Consider the following 24,335-nt stretch of genomic DNA (forward strand, 5'->3'; position numbering starts at 1 on the left):
ACTTTGTCTATCTCTATTGGCTTGCTTGGCTGTCATTCAGCAAGAAAGGGCGGCATGCGGAACCAGCTCCCTGTTCCGTTCTGTGATTGGCTAGCTCTTCCTGCGTGTCACTGCTGTAGGGAGGGCGTAGCCCAAGCTCCTGATATGACTAGATAATCTAGCTGTCACTCAGCTAGTAGGCTGCGCAGCAGGAAGCACCGCCTATGTCTCCCCAGAATTGGCCAGCCCTGTGCGGTTCGCTCTCCAATTGGCTGGCTGGGTTGTCAGTCCTTTCAGCGGGCAGGGGGAGAGCGAGCGGGGCCGTCTCTCGGTCTCGCGTAGGCGTAGTAGCAAGGGCTGCGGCCGGCCCCCCGCGAGCCGAGCCCCGCCCCTTCCCGCGCGCCCGACAGCCCGGGGTCGCTGCCCGCCGCCCCCACGATGAAGGTGGCCGTGGACTTCGAGGAGTGTCTGAAGGACTCGCCCCGCTTCAGGTGAGGGCGGGGCCTGGCCCGGCCCGGGGAGCGGGGCTGCCCCGGGCAGTGAGCCCGCCGAGCGCTCGTTCGGGAGCGGCGCCGAGCCCGGCGGGGCCTGTCCCGAGCTCCGGGCCGCCGGGGCCTGCGGAGTCCCGGCTGCGCTCCGGGGCCTGGCCTGGCCTGGCCTGGCCTCCGGTCCCTCAGGGGCGCGCCCCGCGGGGACAGCCCCGCCCGGGAGCCCCCGAGCCGCACCTACCCCCCTGCTGCCGGCCCCGGACATCCCCGCCGCGGTTAGCGCGGCTGCTGGCGCCCGAGGGCTCGGGGAACTGGGCGTGCTCTGCGAGCCGGACAACGAGCAGCTGCTGTAGAGTCGGGGGGGGGAGAGATTTCCTCGTTTTACTCTGTGTAAAACCAAGAGCTGTGAGGAGAGGGGGGGTCCTGAGCCCTTTTCTTTCTGCACCCCCTCTTAAGCCCAGATCTAAAGCTAAAGAAGGAAATGGACACACAGCTCTCTCCGTACGTCTGAATCATTTACGCCAAATGAAGAAGTTGCCCTGGGGAGGGGCCTGGAGCAGAGCTTGTCTTGTGAGAACTGAATTGGGACAAGGAGCTTTATCGGGGGAAGCAAAGACTACTTGGAGAAAAGTCTCCGTTTATTTTTTTGTGCAAGTATTATTAAGATCCTGCTTGTGTACTCTGCAAAAATTAAAATCACAAACCATATTTAAACAGTGACAATTTCAGTGAGAGGTTGGTTGAACAGATTATGTTTATGTGACTCATTTTCTTGGTTTATAACTGTGGGATAACTTCCTTTTTAATATGTGAAAGAAATACAGGGAAACAGAACCAAAGTCTTGTAGTTTTGATTTTTAAAAAGAAGCAGCAAATTTTAAATATGTGGAAATATATCTGCTGTGGGTGACAGTTGCAGATCTTAGTAAATAGTCAAATGAAAAATGTAGTCTGCTGAGCCTGTTTTATGTAACTGTAGCAGCCTTTCAGAAAACCTGATTAGACATTGCAAAAGTTCATTTTAAAATCCAGTGGCAGGAAGTGTCCAGTTCCATCACTGCGGTTGTGAGTTCTAGTTTCTGGCAGTTTTGAATAGAATACTGTGGGTACTGTCTGGTTTCTGAACTACAGTACAGATGTTAAGGGTAAGCAAGAAAAATTGTACAATTAAAATGTTTGCTGGTTAACATTCTTAGCTAAAGATAAGATAACTTATAATCCTACAGACTCGACGCAGGGATTAAAACATATTCCTTTTCCGAAGTGACTAATCTGAGAATTGTTCATCCATGTGATGCTAGTCCAATAGGATACGTTAGCTAACGAGTCTGCAGTGTATAAAAGGATCTGTTACCTGCTTTTCATGGGTTCATTTGTACATCGTTTCAGTCTGGCCTGTGATGAATGAGTATAGCTTGGAGACATCTAAGTGATTTGCATATTTATAAAAACACCACCCACACCCTAGTTGGCTGGTGGAGAAAGTGGCTTGCATGAAGGCTTGTCAATTTTAATTTATCACTTTCTAAAAAGAAAAGCCTCTGTAATCGTTGGAATAATTAATGCTCTGTCATGTGAACTCACAAAACACTTCAGTATTTTTATAGATTAATTCAATCTAGAATATTACGTAAATACTGTTCAGGAACTTTTGTAAATATGTCATGTATTACAAATTTTACAAATTCAAACTCCAGGAAGCAAAGTGGGTCTAGAAAATCTACAAACACTGTGAGCAGTCATGAAATTGACAAAAACTATGAAGTTTCATGGTGCTGCTTAAGAAATGATAAATTGCTGCAGAAGAAGGCAGAGTTAACAGCAGAGGAGAACCTAAACTAGAGCAGTGGGTTAGATTAGTGGAAACTCCCTCCAGCCTCCTCAAAGCAGACCATAGATAACTGGGACTGGGAAGTGGTGCAGACAATGAAAGCTTTCTCTTCTCTTTTAAAGCCTGAAAAGGTAATAGGTTTTTAATTAATCAGATATCTGCTAGACAGAGTCTGATTAAAAAGGTGGAGCAACTTGTCAGGGTCTGAGGACAGCAGGCTGGTAAGAATCCCAGCTGTCTGTGAGGGGTACTTGAGTGTTTCAGGAGGGCAGTGCTCATGGATCGTGCTGCTGCTTGTAATTGTCTGAAGTGGTGTAACAGGGTATTTTAATGCTTTTTAAACACAGAGGTGAGCAGATATATGAATTGGTAATTCATATGCAGAACATTTGCTCTAACTTGGAGCGAATTAGAATGTGCAATTGACTAATTTAGAGTTAGGAAATCTTTTAAAAATATCTAATGGTAACAAAAATCAGTTCTGCTAAAATCTGTTGCATTTATTTTCCAGCCAGTTATCTATCTTGCATGCTGTCTCTCTCTCCTTTTCAAAAAAACCAAACAAACTTGTTTTGGCTTATTGTTGCTGTGTAGTAAACCGGAATTTTCCTAAAAATTTTCTTGAGCATTTATAGAGGTAACACTAAATATTTGTAAAATATTATTATAATGTGAAAGAGAAACCAATATTCCTTTACAGATAACTTTAAAAGAAAATAAAAACCAAATCTGAGTCCTTGTGGGTATTTTTATCCTTTGTTTCAGAGTAGCAGCAGTGTTCGTCTGTATCCACAAAAAGAACAGGAGTACTTGTGGCACCTTAGAGACTAACAGATTTATTTGAGCATGAGCTTTCGTGAGCTACAGCTCACTTCTTCGGATGCATAGAATGGAGCACATAGACAGGAGATATTTATACATACAGAGAACATGAAAAGGTGGAAGTATGCATGCCAACTGGAAGAGTCTAATCAATTGAGATGAGCTGTCATCAGCAGGAGAAAAAAAACTTTTGAAGTGATAATTAAGATGACCCATAGAAGGTGTGCGGAGAACTTAACATAGGGAAATAGATTCAATTAGTGTAATGACCCAACCATTCCCAGTCTCTGTTTAGGCCTGAGTTAATTGTATCTAATTTGCATATTATTTTGAGTTCAGCAGTCTCTCTTTGGAGTCTGTTTTTGAAGTTTTTTTGTTACAAAATTGCCACCTTCAGGTCTATCACTGAGTGCTTAGAGAGGTTGAAGTGTTCTCCCACTGGTTTTTGAATGTTATGATTCCTGATGTCGGATTTGTGTCCATTTATTCTTTTGTGTAGAGACTGTCCGGTTTGGCCAATGTACATTGCAGAGTGGCATTGCTGGCATATGATGGCATATATCACGTTGGTAGATGTGCAGGTGAACGAGCCCCTGATGGTGTGGCTGATGTGATTAGGTCCTATGGTGGTGTCACTTGAATAGATGCGTTGCAACAAAGCCTGATGCCAGCTCTGTCCACATATCTGTTCAAGTAACTCCATGTGCCAGCAATGCTCCTCTGCCATGTACATTGGCCAAACTGTACAGTCAATCCCAAAATAGATCCCTGTTTCCTGAAAACACCTGACTAAATGATGATGGTGATTTGCAGTTCAAAGCCTGAAAAGTGTGAGGTTTCCAAAGCACTTAGAAAAGATGAGTAAATATTATTCATTCCCATTTTACAGGTGAGATGACTGGGGTGCAGAGAGAAAATATAACTTGACCAGAATCATATGATGATCACTGACAGTTAGGAACAGAACCCAGACAGTCTCATTCCCAGCTATGCTAACTGCACTAGACCTTGTAAGTTCACGGACTCTGTCTACCAGCATAATGGAGTGAGGAAATTCCAGAGTTGAGGGCTTTCCATTGATGATGCCTGGCTTCCAGTTCCCTAGTGTTAAGATTCAGGGACTGTGACCTAAAGTGACACACCCTAACTTCATCTGTCATGATATCACATAGCTTGTGAGACAGTGTTTCCAGTAGCGAAGAACAAGCCACACTGAGCTTTATAAATCAAAATAAACTGCCTGAATGGCCACAGGCAGCAAGGAGGGAGCCAGTGCAGTCTTGGAAATCTGGTCTCATGTGCTATTTGTGGTTCTCCATTGAATACTGGCCCAAGTTCAAGATCCTGATTCTAATCTTCAAACCTCTTCATGGACTGGGATCAAGCTGTCTGAGGCACCACCCAACTGTCTGTAACCAACCTTCCATGACCAGTGCATTTCTCAGGAACAGCATAGCTGTCTACAACAAGAATAAGACTGATGAGAGCTGGAGACAGTGTGTTTAGTGATTGATCCTACAATTGTATAGCTCCCTTGAACATATCAGGATGTTTACATATCTGTCTTTAGACTCCTGTTAAACCATCCTTGCTTTTCCTGAGCAATTAAATAAACCCCAGTAACTCTAGTTATCCTTCGCTATCATGGAACAAGAAGAGAGAAAGAACAATGTTTCTCCATTTTATTGGAACCATTAAGGTTTGTGCATGCTTTGTTGAGTAAGTGTTACCTTGTCTCATACCTTCTCTTTTATCTCTTAATGACACTTGCTTGATGTGTCATGTTAGGTCCAGAGGCTTCCTTCAATAGCATTTGCAGTAATTTACTGCATCATAATTGTTTTGGTGCTCATGCAGTTTTCATTTTGCTTGGTTCATAGGCAACATCTAATTTAATCAGTTGCAGAATGCTGTTTGAACTTTGCACTTAAACAGTGCAAACGATTTGTGCAAACAGTTTACTGGTTTTCAGGTTCCAAACTCTGTGGGAAAGGAACTACATCTTTGTGTGTGTCACTACAGTGGCCAGCACAAAGGGGCTTTGATTCTGATTGAGGCCTCTGGTGTTACCACAGTACAAATGATACATTTTAATAATAATGTTCTCTCTTGCTTTATCTCTGTTTTCAGTATTTGTTTCAAAAGCTACACTTACCTCTAAATCTGTCCTTATCTATTTGTGGTGCTAAAGGGCTGAACCATAGACCCTGTGTTTTAGTACACAGAAACATGAAAGGGAGAGAGACATCTATCTGTCCTCATGGTCTTGAGGGACTTAGGCCTTGTCTTCACTGCTCAGTTTTGTCAACAAAAGTCAACTTTCATCAACCGAACAGTGGAGGTGTACACGCTGTAATGCTCCTTCTGCTGGCAAAACTCGTCTTTCATTGAGGTATTTTTATTTTGTCCACAAAGCGAGGCATAGGACTTTCTGTGGCAAAATTATATTGACAAATGTCAGTGACACTTCTGATAAGTGTATCAGAGTTTGATGTTTGCTTGCTTTTAGGGAGCTTGACTCACTTTGCTTGCATGCAGCGGAAAATTAATGTGGTTATTGTGATCACTGTTTACTATAGTCTTCTGTGAAGTGATAAAAGTAAGCAGTGTTCTCTATTCCAGTGTAGACACAGGGAATAATTAGCCCTATTTTATGGGCTTGATGTAAGACATGATGCAGTGTAAGTTCTTGTGCTGTGCTCTATCAGGAACTATGAATTTTCTCAAATCCTCTCCTGAAAAGATGGAAATAATACTTACAGCTTTTTTTGTTGTGGCATAATATTTTGTTGATGGTGACTTGATTAGTCCTGCCACCATATTAAAAACTAGTGATTCTATTAATTATAATGTTATTGTTTGAGAAATATAAACACATGATTAAATCTTTTTCTGTCCTCTAAATTTAGCTTGCATTTATTTGTCTTAATTGGAGCATGAAATGGTCAATTACCCTTTTGAGATTGCAGTACTAGATTATTGCACTTCTTTTTTAATAGGTTTGCTTGAAAACACCTTGCATAAAAGAGAGAGTCTTGCCTGAGAGACTATATCTTTCATATCATATCTTATGTGAGTCACTAGTACAAAAGTTTGAGAACCATTGAGCTATGTGAATCTTCACTAGACACGCTAAATTGATCCCTGCTGCACCAGTTGCAGCAGTGTCGATCTCCCCATAATGAAGACCAGCCCTGAGTATCTGAATTAAGATAGAAAAATGTGTGACTATATACTCGGTACCTTGAAAGTTCAAGGCTTAGCATGTATAAACTGTGATTATTGAAGAATTTGTGTATCTAGGTTTTTTTTACATATTTGTAAAAGCCTTAATCTCTTTGGTTATATTGGAAACATGCAGCATAAGCTGAAGTATTTTTATCTACTCCAATTCTTTTTTCATAATGCCTTTTTATTAAAAATATTGTGTACATACATATGTACTCAACATATCTATTCTAGCATAGATAGTCTTTGTAAAAGTTGTATAATTTTCTCTGTTTATGTTGATTAGTGATTGTCTGCCCAGGGCATTTTGTGCAGTACTGGTAGAATGTGAAAATTTCAATAATTTTTTTTGCAAAAAGTTAAGTGGCTTTAATTGAGGGAATTGAGTCTATGGTGTTTATGGGGAAAGGACCACAGACTTGCCAAAACTGTAAGCTTGGGGAGTAAACTGTCAAAGGTGTACCATCTGTATGGTGAACAGTGCTTAAGATCGAATGTGGACGATCTCAAACCCCAAATGTTATCAACTCTCTTTAATGTAAGGAAGCCAAATTTAGTAACTTTTAAAGCAGAGATTACTGACTTCAGTTGTATTCTTTTTTTCATCTAGAAGTATTTGTTCACACAGTGCACAGTCAACCTGTGGAACTCTCTGCCAGAGGATGTTGTGAAGACCAAGACTATTCCTGGGTACAGAAAAGAACTAGATAAGTTCATGGAGCATAGGTCCATCAATGGCTACTGGCCAGGATGGGCAGGGATGGTGTCCCTAACTTCTTTTTGCCAGAAGCTGGGAAGGGGGACAGAAGATGACTCACTTGATCTATCAGTTCTTCTTCGAGTGATTGCTCATATCCATTCCAGGTAGGTGTGTGTGCCGCGCGTGCATGTTTGCCGGAAACTTTTTTACCCTAGCAACTCCAGTGGACCGGCAGGTCGCCACCTAGAGTAGCGCCACTATGGCACTCGATATATACCCCTGCCGGTCTGCCCGCTCCTCAGTTCCTTCTTACCGCCGTGTCGGTTGCTGGAACTGTGGAGTGCGGCTTGCTGTCCTCCACGTACCTAGCTCTCTCTTGTACACTGTTCGTAGTTGTAGTTGTAAATAGTTTTAAAGACAGTTTAAAGTAGTATATTAGTTAGTTGTTTATTGTATATAGTTGTATAACTTGTTCGCGGGTGGGCCGTTGCCATTCCCGGCGCCCGGCACCGGGCTCATGCCTGGTTCGCCGGGCTTCAAACAGTGCTCGGCATGCAAGAGGCCGATGCTGACTAGCGATCCCCACGACGCGTGCCTCAAGTGCCTGGGGGAATCGCACATCATTGAGAAGCGTCGTATATGCAAGGCCTTTAAGCCTCGCACAAAGAAGGAGAGGGATCAAAGACTCCGCACTCTCCTAATGGAAGTGGCACTGACTCTGGTACCGGCAGCACAACCGGCCACTTCTACTCCGGCACCAGACCGCGCCGGCACCGGCAAGATTCCCCGGCACCGTCCATCCCCGGCACCGGGAGCAGATCCAAGACCCTCGACGTCTGCAACACCATCTAGGCAGGCTCGAGTGGAACGCCCGGCACCTACCTTGGCCGTGGCACCGCCTGCAGGGCTGCTATCGACTCCGGGTCCGGAAGGTCCGTCGAGTCCGGCCCCTCCTAGCTCCCCCTTGAGATCAGGGGTCGAGCTGTTAGTCCCATCTACGCCGGAGACCTTTGCCTCGGCACGGGACTTGATAGTGCTCATGGAGCTATTGCAGCCTTAAACCACGGCACCCCCGGGACGGGTAACCTCCAGAGGCAAACCAATGCTGAGAGCGCCGTCTCCGGAGTCCAGGCACCGATCGCCCCGGAGACGTGAACGCTCGCGCTCTGGGCGCCGCTCGCAGTCCCGGCACCGTTCTCCTCGGCGGTACCGGTTGCACTCGCGGCGCCGATCGGCATCTGCACGGTCCCGGTCTGGCTCCTCTTACCACCGGCACTGAGACTCTAGGAGCCGTTCACCTTGGCATTCAGCTCCTCGGTCGACCTCCTGGCACCGAGCCGGTGGTAGGTCCGATCCCGGTCTACCTCCCGGCACCGCGTCGGTGGCAGGTCCCGGTCCCCACTGCCATCCCAGCACCGCGATGAACGCAGATTGCGGTCCCGCTCTCGGCACCGACCTCGAGGCAGATCCGGATCCCGGCACCGACTACCACGCCGTTCCCGGTCCCGATCCCGACACCGGTACGACTCGCGGTACCGATCCTTGGCACCGAGGAGATCGTCGGCGTCGGCATATAGAGAGGTCTATCAAACTGGCTCGGCACCTCCGTGGCCTTCAAGGGAACCATCCATGTCTTCTCAGGCGGAGAACGCCTATACGCTGGGCCAAGACAGACACTCGGCCATGTTTCAGGACCCTCCACCTCAGGAACGAGGGCCTCAACAGTGGGGGTTTTGGACCCCCTGGGTGTACCGCCAAGCCCAGGGTCCGCAACATATCACTCCCCGCCCTGTGGCGGAACGCAGGCCACCAGAGGCAACGGTGTCTAGACCCCCTCCCTCCCCGGAAGCAGAAGACAGGTCCAGCCACCAGGACCCAGAGCTCCCTCCAGAGACGGAGGTGCAGCCCCAGACAGAACCCCCCGTGGACGCTCTGTTGCCAGGGGTTTCCTCGTTGTCTTCCCCTGATGAGGCATTGGAGGGTACCTCGTCCTCCAGCCCTCCCCCCCTAGATCTTAGGGCACACCAGGACCTCCGACGCGTGGCACAGAACCTGGACATTCAAGCAGAGGAGGTCTCTGAAATTGAGGCCCCTGTGGTGAGCATCCTCTCCGCCGATGCGCCCACCAGAGTGGCCCTACCTTTCATCAAGACTATTCAGGCCAACGCCGCTACTATCTGGCAGTCACCGGCCTCCATCCCTCCGACCACTCGAGGAGTGGAAAGGAAGTACATGGCCCCCTCGAAAGGCTATGAATACTTGCACGTTCACCCGACACCCTGCTCCTTTGTGGTCCAGTCGGTGTACGACAGGGAGCGCCATGGTCAAGAGGCCCCGGCGCCCAAGTCTAAGGAGGCGAGGTGGATGGACCTCCTGGGCCGCAAGGTCTATTCAGCGGGGGCGCTACAGCTCAGGGTCTCGAACCAGCAGGCCCTCCTTAGCCGCTACTCCTTTAACTCTTGGGTGGCGGTGGGCAAATTTGCAGAGCTGTTACCGCAGGGCGCCCGTCAGGAATTTACCACCATTCTTGATGAGGGCAAAAAGGTAGCGAGGACCTCGCTACAAGCCTCCTTAGATGCTACGGACTTGTCCGCTCAGACCCTTGCCTCGGAGCTTATGATGTGCCGCATTTCCTGGCTTCAGGTCTCTGGCCTTCCGTTAGAGCTCCAGCATACTATCCAGGACCTCCCCTTCGAAGGCCAGGGCCTGTTTTCGGCTAAGACAGACCCCAGACTAAAGGACCTTAAAGACAATAGGGTCATAATACGGTCTTTGGGGATGCATACGCCTGCGACACAGCGCAGGCCATTCTGGCAGCAGAACCAACAACAGCAGCGTCGGCCATATCCTCAGTTCCGTCCGTGGCAGGACCTTAATAGGTGCTGCGGCAGGAACAACCGACGCAGACAGTCGGGTGGCCAAACGGGGCAAAACCAAGGCTCCGCCAAGGCCCCACCCGGACCCAAGCCTTCATTTTGAAGGTGCGCCCGAGGGCGCAGTACCAGTTTCACCTCCGGATCCTTCCCCGCAGTTTTCCAACCGTCTTTCATTTTTCCTCCCGGCGTGGACCCAAATAACATCGGACTGTTGGGTCTTGCGCACTGTGCAGGCCGGTTATCGCCTGCAGTTTTCATCGCCCCCCCCCCACCACCCTCGTCCCTCTTCAGGGACCCCTCTCATGAGCAATTCCTCCGTCAGGAGGTGCAGATGCTCCTTGTCAAGGGAACCATAGAGGAGGTTCCAGAGAGCGAGAAGGGAGAGGGGTTTTATTCCCGCTACTTTCTAATCCCCAACTCCAAGGGGGGCCTCAGGCCTATCCTTGACCTGCGGGAACTCAACAAGTATATGGTGAAGTTGAAGTTCTGTATGGTATGCCTTGGAACCATCATCCCATCCCTGGATCCCGGAGACTGGTACGCTGCCCTCGACATGCAGGACGCTTACTTCCATATCTCCATATCCCCCCAGCACAGGCGTTTCTTTCACTTGGTGGTTGACCGCCAACATTATCAATTTGCGGTCTTCCCGTTTGGCCTCTCTACGGCCCCAAGGGTGTTCACGAAATGCATGGCAGTTGTCGTCGCATACCTTCGGCGTGGCCGCATTCACGTGTTCCCCTACCTCGACGACTGGTTGATCCGGGGCACATCGGAGCTGCAGGTCCGCGACCATGTCCGCAGGATCAGCAGCCTCTTTGCTGCCCTAGGCCTCGTGATCAACGTGGACAAGTCTGCTCTGCTCCCCACGCAGAGGATAGAGTTCATCGGGGCCGTTCTGGACTCTACCCTGGCCAGGGCCTTGCTACCCTTGCCCAGGTTCCAGTCGCTGTCGGCCATCATTCTGCACTTGCAGGCGGCCCTGCTGACCTCTCTAAGAACATGTCTGGCCCTCCTGGGACATATGGCGGCCTGTACGTTCATGACAGCGTATGCCCGACTCCGCATGAGGCCTCTTCAATCTTGGCTCATCACGCAGTACTGGCCGGCCAGACATTCGTTGGACATAGTTGTCACCGTTCCCCAGAGGGTACTGGACTCCCTTCGGTGGTGGCTGGACCAGTCCGTAGTCTGTGCGGGGCTCCCGTTCCATCCACCCCAGCCCTCTGCAACCCTGACGACGGACGCCTCAGATCTGGGCTAGGGGGCGCACTGCGGCGCTCGGAGAACTCAGGGCCTGTGGACCCCTCAGGAGCTGGACCTCCCCATCAACATACGGGAGTTGAGAGCAGTCCGTCTTGCCTGTCAAGCGTTCGTCCATCACCTTCAAGGTCATTGTGTTGCGGTGTTCACCGACAACACGACGACCATGTTCTACATCAACAAGCAGGGCGGCACCAGGTCCTCTCCCCTATGTCTTGAGGCGATGCGTCTCTGGAAGTTTTGTATAGCCCATGCCGTTCACCTTTCCGCCTCCTATCTCCCGGGAGTACGAAACGCTCTAGCGGATCGACTGAGCAGGTCCTTCCGCTCGCACAAGTGGTCCCTCCGCCCAGACGTCGCCCTCTCACTCTTCCAGAGGTGGGGTCTTCCCCAGATGGACCTCTTCGCGTCCAGGGAGAACAGGAAATGTCGAACATTCTGCTCCCTTCAGGGTCGGGAGCCCGGGTCTATAGTGGATGCCTTCCTGATCCCATGGGCGACCCATCTGTTTTACGCGTTCCCTCCCTTTCCGCTGATACACAGGGTGCTCCTCAAGGTACGCAGAGACAGAGCTCATGTGATTATGATAGCTCCAGCGTGGGCCAGACAACATTGGTACCCCATGTTGCTGGACCTCTCAGTAGCCAACCCAGTTGCCCTGCCCCTTCATCCGGACCTGATCACCCAGGACCACGGCAGGCTCTGTCACCCGGACCTTCAGTCTCTGCACCTTACGGCATGGCTCCTGCGTGGTTGACCGGCTCCGAGTTACGCTGCTCTACCCCGGTTCAGGAGGTTCTCCTGGGCAGTAGAAAGCCTTCCGCCAGGGCTACTTACTCGGCTAAGTGGAAGCGTTTCTCCTGTTGGTGTTTGGAGAAAGGTCTTCTCCTTATGGAGGTTCCCGTCACCACTATTCTGGACGACATCTGGTCCCTCAAGGCCCAGGGTCTGGCATTATCGTCCCTTCGGGTTCACCTAGCGGCTGTCTCCACGTTTCATCCTGAAGGGGACGGACATTCCGTCTTCTCCCACCCTATGGTGGCAAGATTCCTGAAGGGACTGGAACGTCTCTATCCACAGATCCGCCCTCCTGCCCCTTCATGGAATCTCAGCCTGGTCCTAACTCAGCTCATGGGTCCTCCATTTGAGCCGTTAGCTACTTGCTCCCTGCTCTACCTCTCATGGAAGACCACCTTCCTAGTGGCCATCACCTCAGCTAGACGGGTGTCGGAACTACGGGCCCTCCCAGTAGATCCCCCGTATACGGTCTTCCATAAAGACAAGGTGCAGCTGAGACCACACCCTGCTTTTCTACCCAAGGTGGTCTCAGCTTTCCACATTAACCAGGAGATCTTCCTCCCTGTCTTTTTCCCAAAGCCCCATTCATCCCGCAGGGAGCAACAGCTCCACTCGCTAGATGTCCGTTGGGCGCTAGCATTTTATGTGGACAGGACCAAACCGTTCCGCAAGTCCCCCCAGTTATTCGTGGCGGTAGCGGACCGGGTCAAGGGACTAACGATTTCCTCGCAGAGGATATCTTCCTGGGTTACCTCCTGTATCAGGAGCTGTTATGACCTGGCCCACGTTCTGGCGGGCCGTGTGACTGCTCACTCCACCAGAGCGCAGGCGTCATCGCTGGCTTTCCTTGCCTGCATGCCGATCCAAGACATTTGTAGGGCGGCGACCTGGTTGTCGGTCCACACATTCGCTTCCCATTACGCCCTGGTTCAGCAGTCCAGAGATGATGCGGCCTTTGGCTCTGCAGTGCTCCAGGCCGCGACTTCTCACTCCGACCCCACCGCCTAGGTAAGGCTTGGGATTCACCTACCTGGAATGGATATGAGCAATCACTCGAAGAAGAAAAGACGGTTACTCACCTTGTAACTGATGTTCTTCGAGATGTGTTGCTCATATCCATTCCACACTCGCCCTCCTTCCCCACTGTCGGAGTAGCCGGTAAGAAGGAACTGAGGAGCGGGTGGGCCGGCAGGGGTATATATCGAGTGCCATAGTGGCACCACTCTAGGGGGCGACCTGCCGGCCCACTGGAGTTGCTAGGGTAAAAAAGTTTCCGGCAAACGTGTACGCGCGGCTCGCACACCTACCTGGAATGGATATGAGCAACACATCTCAAAGAACACCAGTTACAAGGTGAGTAACCGTCCTATGCAATAAGTGTAAGTCAAGATCTTTACTAGACTTGGCCATGTTCTTGTTTTTACACTGTTTACAATGAATTAATACAATTGTATAATTCTTTGACCACATTGTAATTGCAGTAACTCAAAAGAATATTTCCTGATTTTAAGTTGGGTTTATATTACTTATTTTTGCCAGGGTATTTATTAAAGCCCCAGGAATTGTGGCCTCTGCAGCACTGTGTTTTGGATAGAAAGGCAAGACTAATTTTTTTTGGCAAAATAACGTGGAAAGTAACAGAAGGCAGAACAGGATGATACAGTAACTTGAAAAAGACACTAGTCGAACATTTTTGATTTAGCATTTTTATTCTCTACTCAAGCTGTTGTCCCGTAGTCATTGTTTTTAGTGTTTGATGACAAAAAAGCACCATTATTACAGCTGCAATGTCTTCGTTTCAAAGTGTAGCTATCACTAACAGAGACAGGATTCCAATAACCCAACTCTGCAGTATTTATGGTGATTAAATTTATTTTAGTGTTTGTACTGTTCCACTTAAGTCCTAGTTAACAATTTTAAATCTTAAACTACCAACGCTGGAATTGAAAGATCTATTAAGATACTAATTAAATGCAAGAAGCATACTTATTTTAGTGTTGGAATATATATATATTTTTAAATAGAAGTTTGTGAGGGCTCCTGAGCAGAGACCTCTCATAGGCAGAGATCTCAAAATCTAGTAATTATGGAAGTGCCTTTCATAGTTCCATTAATAAGATTGAGTTGCCTTTTCCACCTAAAGCAGGGATTCAACCACTTTGACTTACAAAGAATAATGTGTATTCTCCCAGAATTACAGTGCTTATTATTTGAGTACAGATTGAATTTTCTAGCATTTTAAAAGGAAATCCATGGAACCCTGATTTACGCTACAAACTTATGTCTCTCACAGGTGTGGAAAATCCACACCCCTGAGGGAAACAATTTATAGTGATCTAACCCCCAATCTAGTCAGTGCTATGTTAATTGGGAGGGCTTCTCCTGTCAACACAGCTGCTGCCTCTTGGAGAGGTGGAGTACAAACACCCAAGGGAAAAGCACTCCTATCTGCCTAGGTACAGTTTGCACTAAGTGCTACAGTGATGCAGCCCTAATTAGTTTAGTAAAAAGGTCCAAATTTTAATTTTTTTTTAAAAGAAATTTCAGACTGGGTGTTAAACAATATTTTTTTTTGGTCCTGAATTATCTTAACAGAATTATAGACACATCAAAATTCCCAGTTTAAACTCTCTAAAATCTTGTGCATTGGTTAAATTTGAAGCAGTTTCAAAAGATTTATGGTCATTTTGCTCTTGTTCTTCATAACTGAAGTTTCTCTTTGATAATGACCCCATGAAGTTAGGGCGTGTGTGGAATCTAGTGCATTTGTAAAAATTAGTTAGCCCTGTAATAATGCATTTAGATTTACAGATAAATGTTTGGATGCCCCAACTATGCATTTCCATACTTTAACATATTTGAGTTTTTGGAGTTTACCTCCAAGTGTGAATTTCCTGTTTAAAATGTTTTGTTTTTGTTTTGGGATAATTACATCATCCTTACAGCATGTTGGGGAGGTAACCAGGTATGGGTTCTGGCAGGTCAAGGACCAGATCTAACTCTCCTTGACACTAGTAGATGTCTTTCCATTGACATAGTTGATATTTGATTAGGCCCTGGATTTACAGAGCCAGGGACCCCTTCATTGAGATCTTGCTGCTAGCCTGAGCCTGTTTAAAACAGGGCTGTTAAATCAGCCCTTCAAGTGGTCCCAATTGCTAGAGTATTACAAGAGGGTTGGGGGAAGGAAATCTCTGAAAAAGCTAGGACCAGAATCAGTTTGGGTAAATATGAATCAGTTTTATACAGGTGTAATTACTTTTTAAAGCTACATTTTGCTTGTGGACTTTCCTGAATTAATGCAAACATATTGCATTCCCAGATTAACATGACAAATTTGTATTGGAATTGTTAGGGGAAACATAAAAGGCCATATTCTTGCCTCAAGGGTTGCATAATGAAGGCAACTGATAAGTGCTGGAATTACGTTTGTGTGTACACACGTACGTACACACACACACACACGCACACACGCACACACGTAGAAGTGGGCTTATGGTTAAAATCATTTTTAACTTGCAGCAGTGCTAAACTTGGTCTCCATTTTTTTTTTTTTTTGTAGGTGACTTTCAACATTCTTAAATCTATTTTGGTATATAGACGCTCCCCGAGTTACATAAACCCGAGGTATGCAAATTCAAGTTTATGTAAGTTCTGTAAGCTAGAAATGGGAGGGTTTTTGCCCTGCGTAATGGCTGGAGATACGTTTCCAACTTGCACCAAATTCGAGTCATGCAAGGTGTTCCAGAGTGGCACGCTTGTGTAAGTTGGGGAGTGTCTGTAGTTAGTATCTTTCGAAATCAGAGGTAGATTTATTTATTTAGTTTTGCCCTTCCTCAACTTCTGGTTTAAATACTATTCTGGAAATGTTAAGATATTGTGCTTAGATATGAGATTGAGCTGTGTCTCTACTCTTGGATGTAAGAAAGGGATGCATTAATAGGCAGAGATGAATGAGATAAACAGTAACTCAGTCCATTAGAACCGGAGGTGTGAAAAGAAAAGAACTTGCTTGTTTGAAGGCAATAGAAGAGAAGATTAAGAGCTGGAAATCTGGTGTTATTGTAGGGTGGTAGACAAAAAAATCCCAGTCAAAAAAATTGGCTAACCTGAAGTTAAGACTGAGTGAATCTCATTTCAGTCATTACACCATTAAGAAAATACATTCTGTAGAACACAGACATTTACTTGGAAATTCCTGTTGTCTTTAATACCACTGCCTCATTTGCTGCAGAAGTTGAAAGGTGTGTAGAGAGTGAAGCAGAGGACTGTAGAAAGAATAAGAATGATCTTATGATTAAAAGAGTTGGTTGACTGTGGAAAGATGGCTTCTGTCCCTGGCTTTGTCACCGACTTCTGTGTAGTGGTAGACAAGTCACTTAAACTGCAATTTTTTAAGGTAGCTGCAAGTTGTGTGCACTTCATTTTCTGGGTGTCCAATTTTAAGCCCTGGGAGCAGATTTGCAGTTCTGGAATCCTTGCAATTACAACTAACATAGCCGAAGATACTTGACACCTATGTTAACTCAGACACTAGACATCTCAATATGTGCACCTAAAATTAGTAAACACTTTGGGAGGAGAGGGGCAGTCTTGCCTTTAATCTCTGCCTTATTCCCATTTCCCAGAAAGGGAACGTTGCTTGCTGCCCTACCTGACAGAAGTATTGTGAAGATACAATAATGTTTGTGCAGTGCTCAACTGCTAGGATAAGCACTCTGAAGAGCTAATGAGGCAATGAATACCTCCTTATTCAGTCCAAGGTTTGAATGGTACAGTAAATAAGGCATGAGGTTACACATTCTTTCAGGATAAAGAGAACCACTGGGCAATTCCTCCTTCCTGTGCACTGAATGAAACAGGGAAGGTATGACATCTGGGAAGAATAGTGAGAGATTATGGGCCTGTCTACGTTACCAGCAGGGTCTACAGGCAGCGATTGATCCGGCAGGGGTCGATGATCATGTGTAGTCTAAATGGGATAAATTGACCGCCAAGTGCTCTCCTGCCAGAGTGAGAGGCACAGGTGGAGTCGATGAGAGAGCGTCAGCTGTCGACTCACTGCAGTGAGGACCCCGCAGTGAGTAGATCTAAGTACGTCAACTTCAGCTACGTTATTCACATATCTGAAGTTGCATAACTTAGATCAATTTCCTGCCTCCTAGTGTAGACCAGACCTATGTGATAGACTTTATAGTACAGAGACACAAGGGGGCTGAATTAAGGCTGCACAGATGGTCTTAATTCTGGCTTTTTCTAACTTTCAACCTAATTTTTTTTATGCAATTCTAAACGGTCCATTGGCATCAGGCATAACATCTGTTAAATCTTGCTGCCAAATGTTTGCTATTACCTCATGCAACATAGTACAATGAAGCCCACTTTATGAGTGAAGAGTAAACTGAGAGAATCATTCATGGAACCCTGACAATAGGCTTTGAAATAAGTTATATTAACAAATTATCACTTGAGCATAGCTGTACAAATAATGTCACAATGGGTAAATCTGGTTTGGCATCTTCATTGTATATTTTAGCATGTTTTAAACCAAATAGTTGGTAAAAGAAGATATAAAAAGGGTACACAGAGAGAGAGCTGTCAGTCTGACATTGAGTAATAAATCAATGCCAGTAAAGCTGATTTGATTTTTTTTAATAAGATTAGTAGTTTGGTTGATAAAGGTAGTAGTGTTGATCATTGAATCAGAGAAGTGTAGGGCTAGAAGGGTCCTCAAGAGGTCATCCCCTTGCACTGAGGCAGGGCCAATAAACCTGGACCATCTCTGTCAGGCTTTTGGAAGTTTTAGGACCAGGTTGATGGGGATTTCTACAACCTCCCTTGGAAGCCAGGAGCTTAAGTACCCTTATAGTTAGAACACTTTTCCTAATATGTATCTGAAATCTCCCTTGCTGTGTATTAAGCCCACTTCTTGTCCTACCATCAGTGGACTTGGAGGACAATGGATCCCTGTCCTCTTTATAACAGCCTTTAACATATTTGAGACTGTTCTTGGGTCCCCCTCAATTCTCTTTTATTGAGACTAAACATGCCCAGTTTGTAACCTTTCCTCATAGGTCAGGCTTTCTAAACCTTTTATCATTTTTGTTTGCTCTCCTCTGGACTCGCTCTCCAGTTTGTCTTGATCTTAAGTGCGGTGCCTGGAATTGGGGACACAGCTCCAAATGAGGCCTTACTGCTGCCATGCAGAGCAGGATAATTCTGTCCTGTGTCCTATGTAGGGGACACTGGTAATGCTGACTCAGGTTATTGTTGATTCGTGTTTAATTTGTGTTCCACTATAACCCCAGATCAGCAGTGCTAACGTAGCATGTTGTTCCCCATTTGATAGTTGTGCATTTGGATTTTTTCCTTTCTAAGTGAAATACTTTGCACGTGCCTTTTCTGAATTTCATTTTGTTGATTTAGGACCAATTCTCCAATTTGTCAGGTTATTTTGGATTCTAAATTCATCCTCCAAAGTGCTTGCAACCCTTCCCAGTTTGTCATCCTGCACATTTTATAAGCATATTCTTCATTATCCAGATCATTAATTAAAATACTGAATAGTACCTGATTGATGTGATATACTTCGATGTTTGTAAGGTATTTAACATAGGACTACATGATGTTTCAGTTTAAACTAGAAAATATAAAATTAACATGGCACACATCAAATGGATTAAAGATGGCTAACTGATAGGTCTCAAAATGTAAGTATAAATAGGTGTTTCTGTGAGAGGGAGTCCCACAGGGATATGTTTTTGGCAGTATGCTTTCTTATCACTGAAAAGTTTGCAGATGACCCAAAAATTTGGGGAGCAGTAAATAACGAAAAGGATATGTCACTGATACAGAGTGATCTGGTTCTCTTGGTAAGATGGGTGCAAGCAAATATGTATTTTAAATATAGTTAAATGTGCATATGTAGGATTCGAACAATGTCTGTAGACCATACTTAACAAAGTGGGTGGACTCTAGCCTGGGAAATAGTGAGTCTGAAAAAAAAATTGCAGATTATAGGGGATAATCAGCTGAACATGAGCTCCTAGTGTAATGCGGGTGGCCAAAAGGGCTAGTGCAATTCTGGCATGAATAAATAGGGGAATGTCAAGAAGAAGTCAAGAGGTTATTTTAACTCTGTAGTTGGCACTGGTGTGACCAGTGCTGGAATCCTATGTCCAGTTCTGGTGTCTACAATGCTAGGATGTTGATGGCAGGGGGGATAGCTCACTGGTTTGAGCATTGGCCTGCTAAACCCAAGGTTGTGAGTCAATCCTTAAGGGGCCATTAGGGATCTGGGGCAGAAATCTGTCTGGGGATTGGTCCGTGCTTTGAGCCGGGGGTTGGACTAGATGACCTCCTGAGGTCCCTTCCAACCCTGATATTCTGATAAATCGGAGAGGCTTAAGAGAAAAGTCGTGAGTGATTGAGGATTGGCTTATAGTAATAAACACTCTGAGTATGTTAACAAAGAGAGAGTTAAGGGGTGACATGATTACAGTGTAGGTGCACCTAGTTAGGGAACAAATACACCTCTACACAGATATAATGCAACCCAATATAACACACATTCGAATCCAACATGGTAAAAACAGTGCTGCGAGGGGGCAGGGCTGTGCACTCCAGCACGATCAAGCAAGTCAATATACATGCAGTTTCACCCTATAACGGGGAAGATTTTTTTGGCTTCCCCAAGGACAGCATCTATCGGGGTAGAGGTGTTTTTGATAATGGGCTGTTCAGTCTAGCAGAGAAAGGTGCATACTCCAATGGCTGGAAGCTGAAGCTGGACAAATTCAACTGGAAGTAAGGCATACATTTTTAACAATGAGGGTAATTAACCATTGGAACAATTTACCAGGGGTCGCGGTGGATTCTCCATCACTGAAAATTTTAAAATCAGGATTGGATTATTTTTTAAGGATCTGCTCTAGTTCAAAAAAAATTAATTCTGAGAAGTTTTTCTGGCCAGTGTTGTGCAGGTCAGACTAGATCAGGGGTAGGCAACCTATGGCACATGTGCCAATGGTGGCACCCGAGCTGATTTTCAGTGGCACTCATGCTGCCTGGGTCCTGGCTACTGGTCTGTGGGGCTCTACATTTTAATTTAATTTTAAGTGAAGCTTCTTAAACATTTTAAAAACCTTATTTACTTTACATACAACAATAGTTTAGTTATATATTGTAGACTTGTAAAAAGAGACCTTCTAAAAATGTTAAAATGTATTACTGGCACGCAAAACCTTAAATTACAGTGAATAAATGAAGACTCATCACACCACTTCTGAAAAGTTGCTGACCCCTGGACTAGATAAAAGTAGCCCCTCTGGCCTTGGAATCTATAAGAATAATTTTGTCGAAGTACAGTTTCTTGTCATCACTGAAAAGTTTCCCTTGAGTGAGTTACCAATTCTCTTTAAACAAGTTATTCAAGGATGCAGTTAATTTTTCCTTTTAGCCTATTATAAGATTTGACTAAAAATACTTAACTTTTAAACTGTGTTCAATTGTTGTGTTTAGCCTTAATAGGATAAAACCTGCATCACTCGTTATATCTACTTATTTTGAGATACAAAATTTATTTTTCAGAACAAACGTCTTGAGTTGAAGCACAAACTCTGTAAGCGTGTGTGTGGTTTTGCTTGAGAATTAAAGACCAAGACATGTTTAGGTAATGTTCAGAATGAACTCCTGTGTGACAGTTGTCTAGCTGGTGGAGTTTAAGAAGTAAGTATCAGGAAATCCAGTTCTGCTCAGCAGAAAGTAATTAATTATGAAGAAAATGGAATGAATATATTCATTCCAACCTTTGTTTAACTTCTCCAAGTGGTACTGCTCCATACAAATAAATGTGCAAATCCTTTCTTTTCAGACTGTGAGAAATTCTACATATTCTTCACAGGCTGCTACTCTGGTCTTAGAGATATCTAGCAATGGATAAGCTGCAAGTTATCAAGGTCTCCTTGTTTGTCCATAAGTTACTGTAAAGGGACTGCCAGGATTTTTTATAGTAGATGGCTGACCTACCATGAGAATATTTGTCAAGAGGAGGCCTTGAATTCAATAAAGTAATTTTTGCACTCATTATTGTTGCAATCAATCTTGCTTTATTTGAAAAATTAAAAATAGTTGACGTTCACCTAGGCATCAGACTGAATGAAGAAGAAGTGGTTCATGTGCGCTGTTCTGATACACTGCAAATATTTGATTTTCTTGATGTCAGTATAAAGTACTAATCTTCTTACATCTGGTGAAAATTTTTATATTGGCATACCTTTTTTGTGTACTCGTTGTCAAATTGACTAAAGCCATCTGATAGAACAGAGGTGGGCAAATTACAGCCCGCGGCCCACATCCAGCCTGTAGTACCCTCCTGCCTGGCCCCTGAGCTCCTGGCCTGTGAGGCTTTCCCCCGCAGTTCTCCCTCCCCCACAGCCTCAGCTCACTCCATCGCTGGTGCAATGCTTTGGGTGGCAGGACTAAAAGCTTCTGGCCTGACCCGGTGCTCTGTGCTGTGTGGTGGTGATGGCATGGCTGGCTGCAGCTGATGGTACAACTGTAATGTCGTCAGCCACTAGTGCTCCAGGCAGCATGGTGAGGGGGCAGGAAGCAGGGGGGAGGTGCTGGATAGAGAGCATGGGAGTTCAGGGGAGTAGATAGGGGTCGAGGCTATCAGAGGGTAGGGAACAGGGTTGAATGGTTCCAGGGTCCTAGATGTGGCAGTCAGGAAGGAGATGGGGGTGTTGGATGGGGCAGAGGTCCCTGAGGGGCCGTCAGGGGACAGGGAGAAGGAATGGTTGGATGGGACGGGTCCCGGGGGTGGGCAGTCAGGAATGAGGAGGGGGTTGGATGGGGCGGTGGGAGGCAGTCAAGGGATAGGGAGAAGGAGGTGGTTGGATGGGGCAGAGGTCCCGGGGGGCAGTTAGGAAGGAGGGGTGGTTGGATGGGGTGCCGGGGAGCAGTCGGGACAAGGAGAAGGGATGGTTGGCTGGGACAGGGGTCCCCGGAGGGGGGGCAGTCAGGAATGAGGGTGCGGGGGGTTGAATGGGCCAGCAGTGGGCAGTCGGGCAGGGGTTCTCGGGGCAGTCAGGGGATAGGGAGAAGGGGTGGTTGGATGGGGCAGGAGTCTCGGGGGGGAGGGCAGATGGGAGATGGGGGGCTGGGCTGGGCTGGGCGGGCCATGCCCCCCTCCCCTAACTGGACTTGCCTGCGATTTCTGAAACCCGATGCAGCCCTCAGGCCAAAAAGTTTGCCTGCCCCTGTGATAAAAGAATAAACTTGTTTTCGAAAAAGCATTTACTACAAACCAGTCTTTTCAGGTGCTACACTGATGAGCCTATTGAAAGAGTTACTGACCTGGGGAAGGGCGGAAGGGAAAACACCCATCTTGGGTTCAGCTCATGCCTGCTAGCCAGGCTGCTTGTAAGCTGAGTGCCATGGCACAACTTTTCCTGAGGCTTAGGGCTTGTGTACACTGCCCGCTGAATCGGTGGGCAGCAATCGATCCAGCGGGGATTGATTTATCGTGTCGAGTATAGATGCAATAAATGGACTGATGAACGCTCTCCCGTCGATTCTGGTACTCCACCAGAACAAGGAGCGCAAGTGTGGTCGATGGGAAAGCGGCAGCTGTCAACTTACAGCAGTGAAGACACCGTGGTAAATAGATCTAAGTCATCCACTTCAGCTACGCTATTCACATAGCTGAAATTGCATATCTTGGGTCGACCCTGCGCAGTAATGTAGACAAGCCCTCAGTTGTTTTAGTCATTGCGACACTGATACTGGGACGCCTCCTTTTAGGAATTCAGAACAATATATGGTAAAAAGGCTCGCTCTCTGTCTGTTTCCTAGTCTTACTTAAATAGGAAGCCAGCTTTAATAGGCATTTTATTTCTCTCCAGATTGGTACATGGTTTTTTAAAAAAATGTTAATAGGCAGTTCAGAGTTCTATGGCTAGCTGGGAACCTTGAGTCAAATCCCTGTGCCAAATGACAAAATAAGATCAGACCTGCAAATCAACTTAACACCACCCTCTCTTCTGCTTTTTCTTCAAGGTTTATAAAGTGTCTTAGCAGTGCTGTTAGAAAAATCCTCTACTTAGATATTCCTGTCAAGTGAAATACAAAACAGTGATCAGGTTGTCTGATTTAAGAACAAAAATAATGGCCACACTAGGTCAGACCAATGGTCCATCTAGCCCAGTATCCTCTAACAGTGGCCAATACTAGAGCTTTAAGGGAAGTGTACAGAACAGGGAAATTAGAGCATCTGCAGTCTTTCCCTTCCGACTTCTGCCAGTCAGAAGTTAAGGTGTCCTGAGCATGGGGTTGCATTCCTGACCATCTTGGTTAATAGCAGTTGATGGACCTATCCTCCATGAAGTTACTTAGTTTGAATATCAAGATTTGTTCTTGAAATTCCTCAATCTCTGAAATTTACCATCTGCCATTCATTATTTAGAATGAATATAATACTAAGAGAACTTGAGATCATCTGTCTAAGTTTAAAAACAGGATCTCTCTGGGAGAACTTCCTGATTTCCATGTTTGCTTGAGACAGATGTTAATTTAAGCTAGACACAGATGCACATCAATGGCAAATAGACATTACTATACCATCTGAAATAGTACTTCAGATTAAAATTTTTTCAGTGGTTTAGTTACTGTAACTATCTTCAACAATGAGTTGTAAAAATTTGCCCAAAGCTATAGACCAAATAATAGTGAAATTTGTGTTTTAATGTTCAGAAACCCTATGTTAAAATCATAAAAATGTAAGAGTGGATGGGACCTTGATAGATCGTCTACTTCAGTCCCCTGCACTGAGGCAGAACAAAGTATTATCTAGACCATCCCTGACAGGTGTTTGTCTAACATGTTCTTTAAAACCTCCAATGACGGAGATATCATGACCTCTGTAGATAATTCATTACTTAACTCCTCTTACAATTGGGAAGCTTTTTCCTAATGTCTTACCTAAATCTATCTTGCTGCAATTTAAGAACATTACTACTTGTCTTTATAACAACTTTTCAGTACTTGAAGACTTATGTCCATCATTCTTCTCTTCTCCAGACTCAACATCCCTAGTTTTTTTTTCAGCCTTTTTCTGTAGGTCATGATTTCTAGACCTTTCATCATTTTGGTTGCTCTCCTTTAGCTTTTCTCCAATTTGTCCACATCTTTCCCAAAGTCTGGTGCTCAGAACTGGCCCGGTATTCCAGTTGTGGCCTTATCAGTGCTCAATAAGTAGAGTGAAAGAATTACTTCTCGTGTCTTTGCTTACAGCAGTCCTGCTAATATATTGCAGAATTGTTTTGTTTTTTTTGCAGCAGTATTATGTTATT

At 45.8% G+C, this 24,335-nt stretch overlaps 1 protein-coding gene across 3 annotated transcripts in view; it reads left to right on the plus strand.

Moving 5' to 3' along the window:
* The first annotated feature begins 349 nt into the window (after window positions 1-349).
* Window positions 350-24,335, plus strand: part of ACAP2 (ArfGAP with coiled-coil, ankyrin repeat and PH domains 2) — a 144,552-nt gene continuing 120,566 nt past the window's right edge. For 2 of the 3 annotated variants that reach the window (XM_030575844.1, XM_030575845.1), the window contains exon 1: window positions 354-470. In XM_030575844.1, the coding sequence (XP_030431704.1) occupies window positions 418-470 (53 nt within the window). In that variant the 5' untranslated portion in view covers window positions 354-417. Of the gene's footprint in view, window positions 471-15,547; window positions 15,613-24,335 lie in introns of all 3 variants that reach the window. The other variant, XM_030575847.1, reaches the window with a different exon arrangement.

Source organism: Gopherus evgoodei, chromosome 9 (genome assembly GCF_007399415.2).
Source record: "Gopherus evgoodei ecotype Sinaloan lineage chromosome 9, rGopEvg1_v1.p, whole genome shotgun sequence".
Lineage (NCBI taxonomy): Eukaryota > Metazoa > Chordata > Testudines > Testudinidae > Gopherus > Gopherus evgoodei.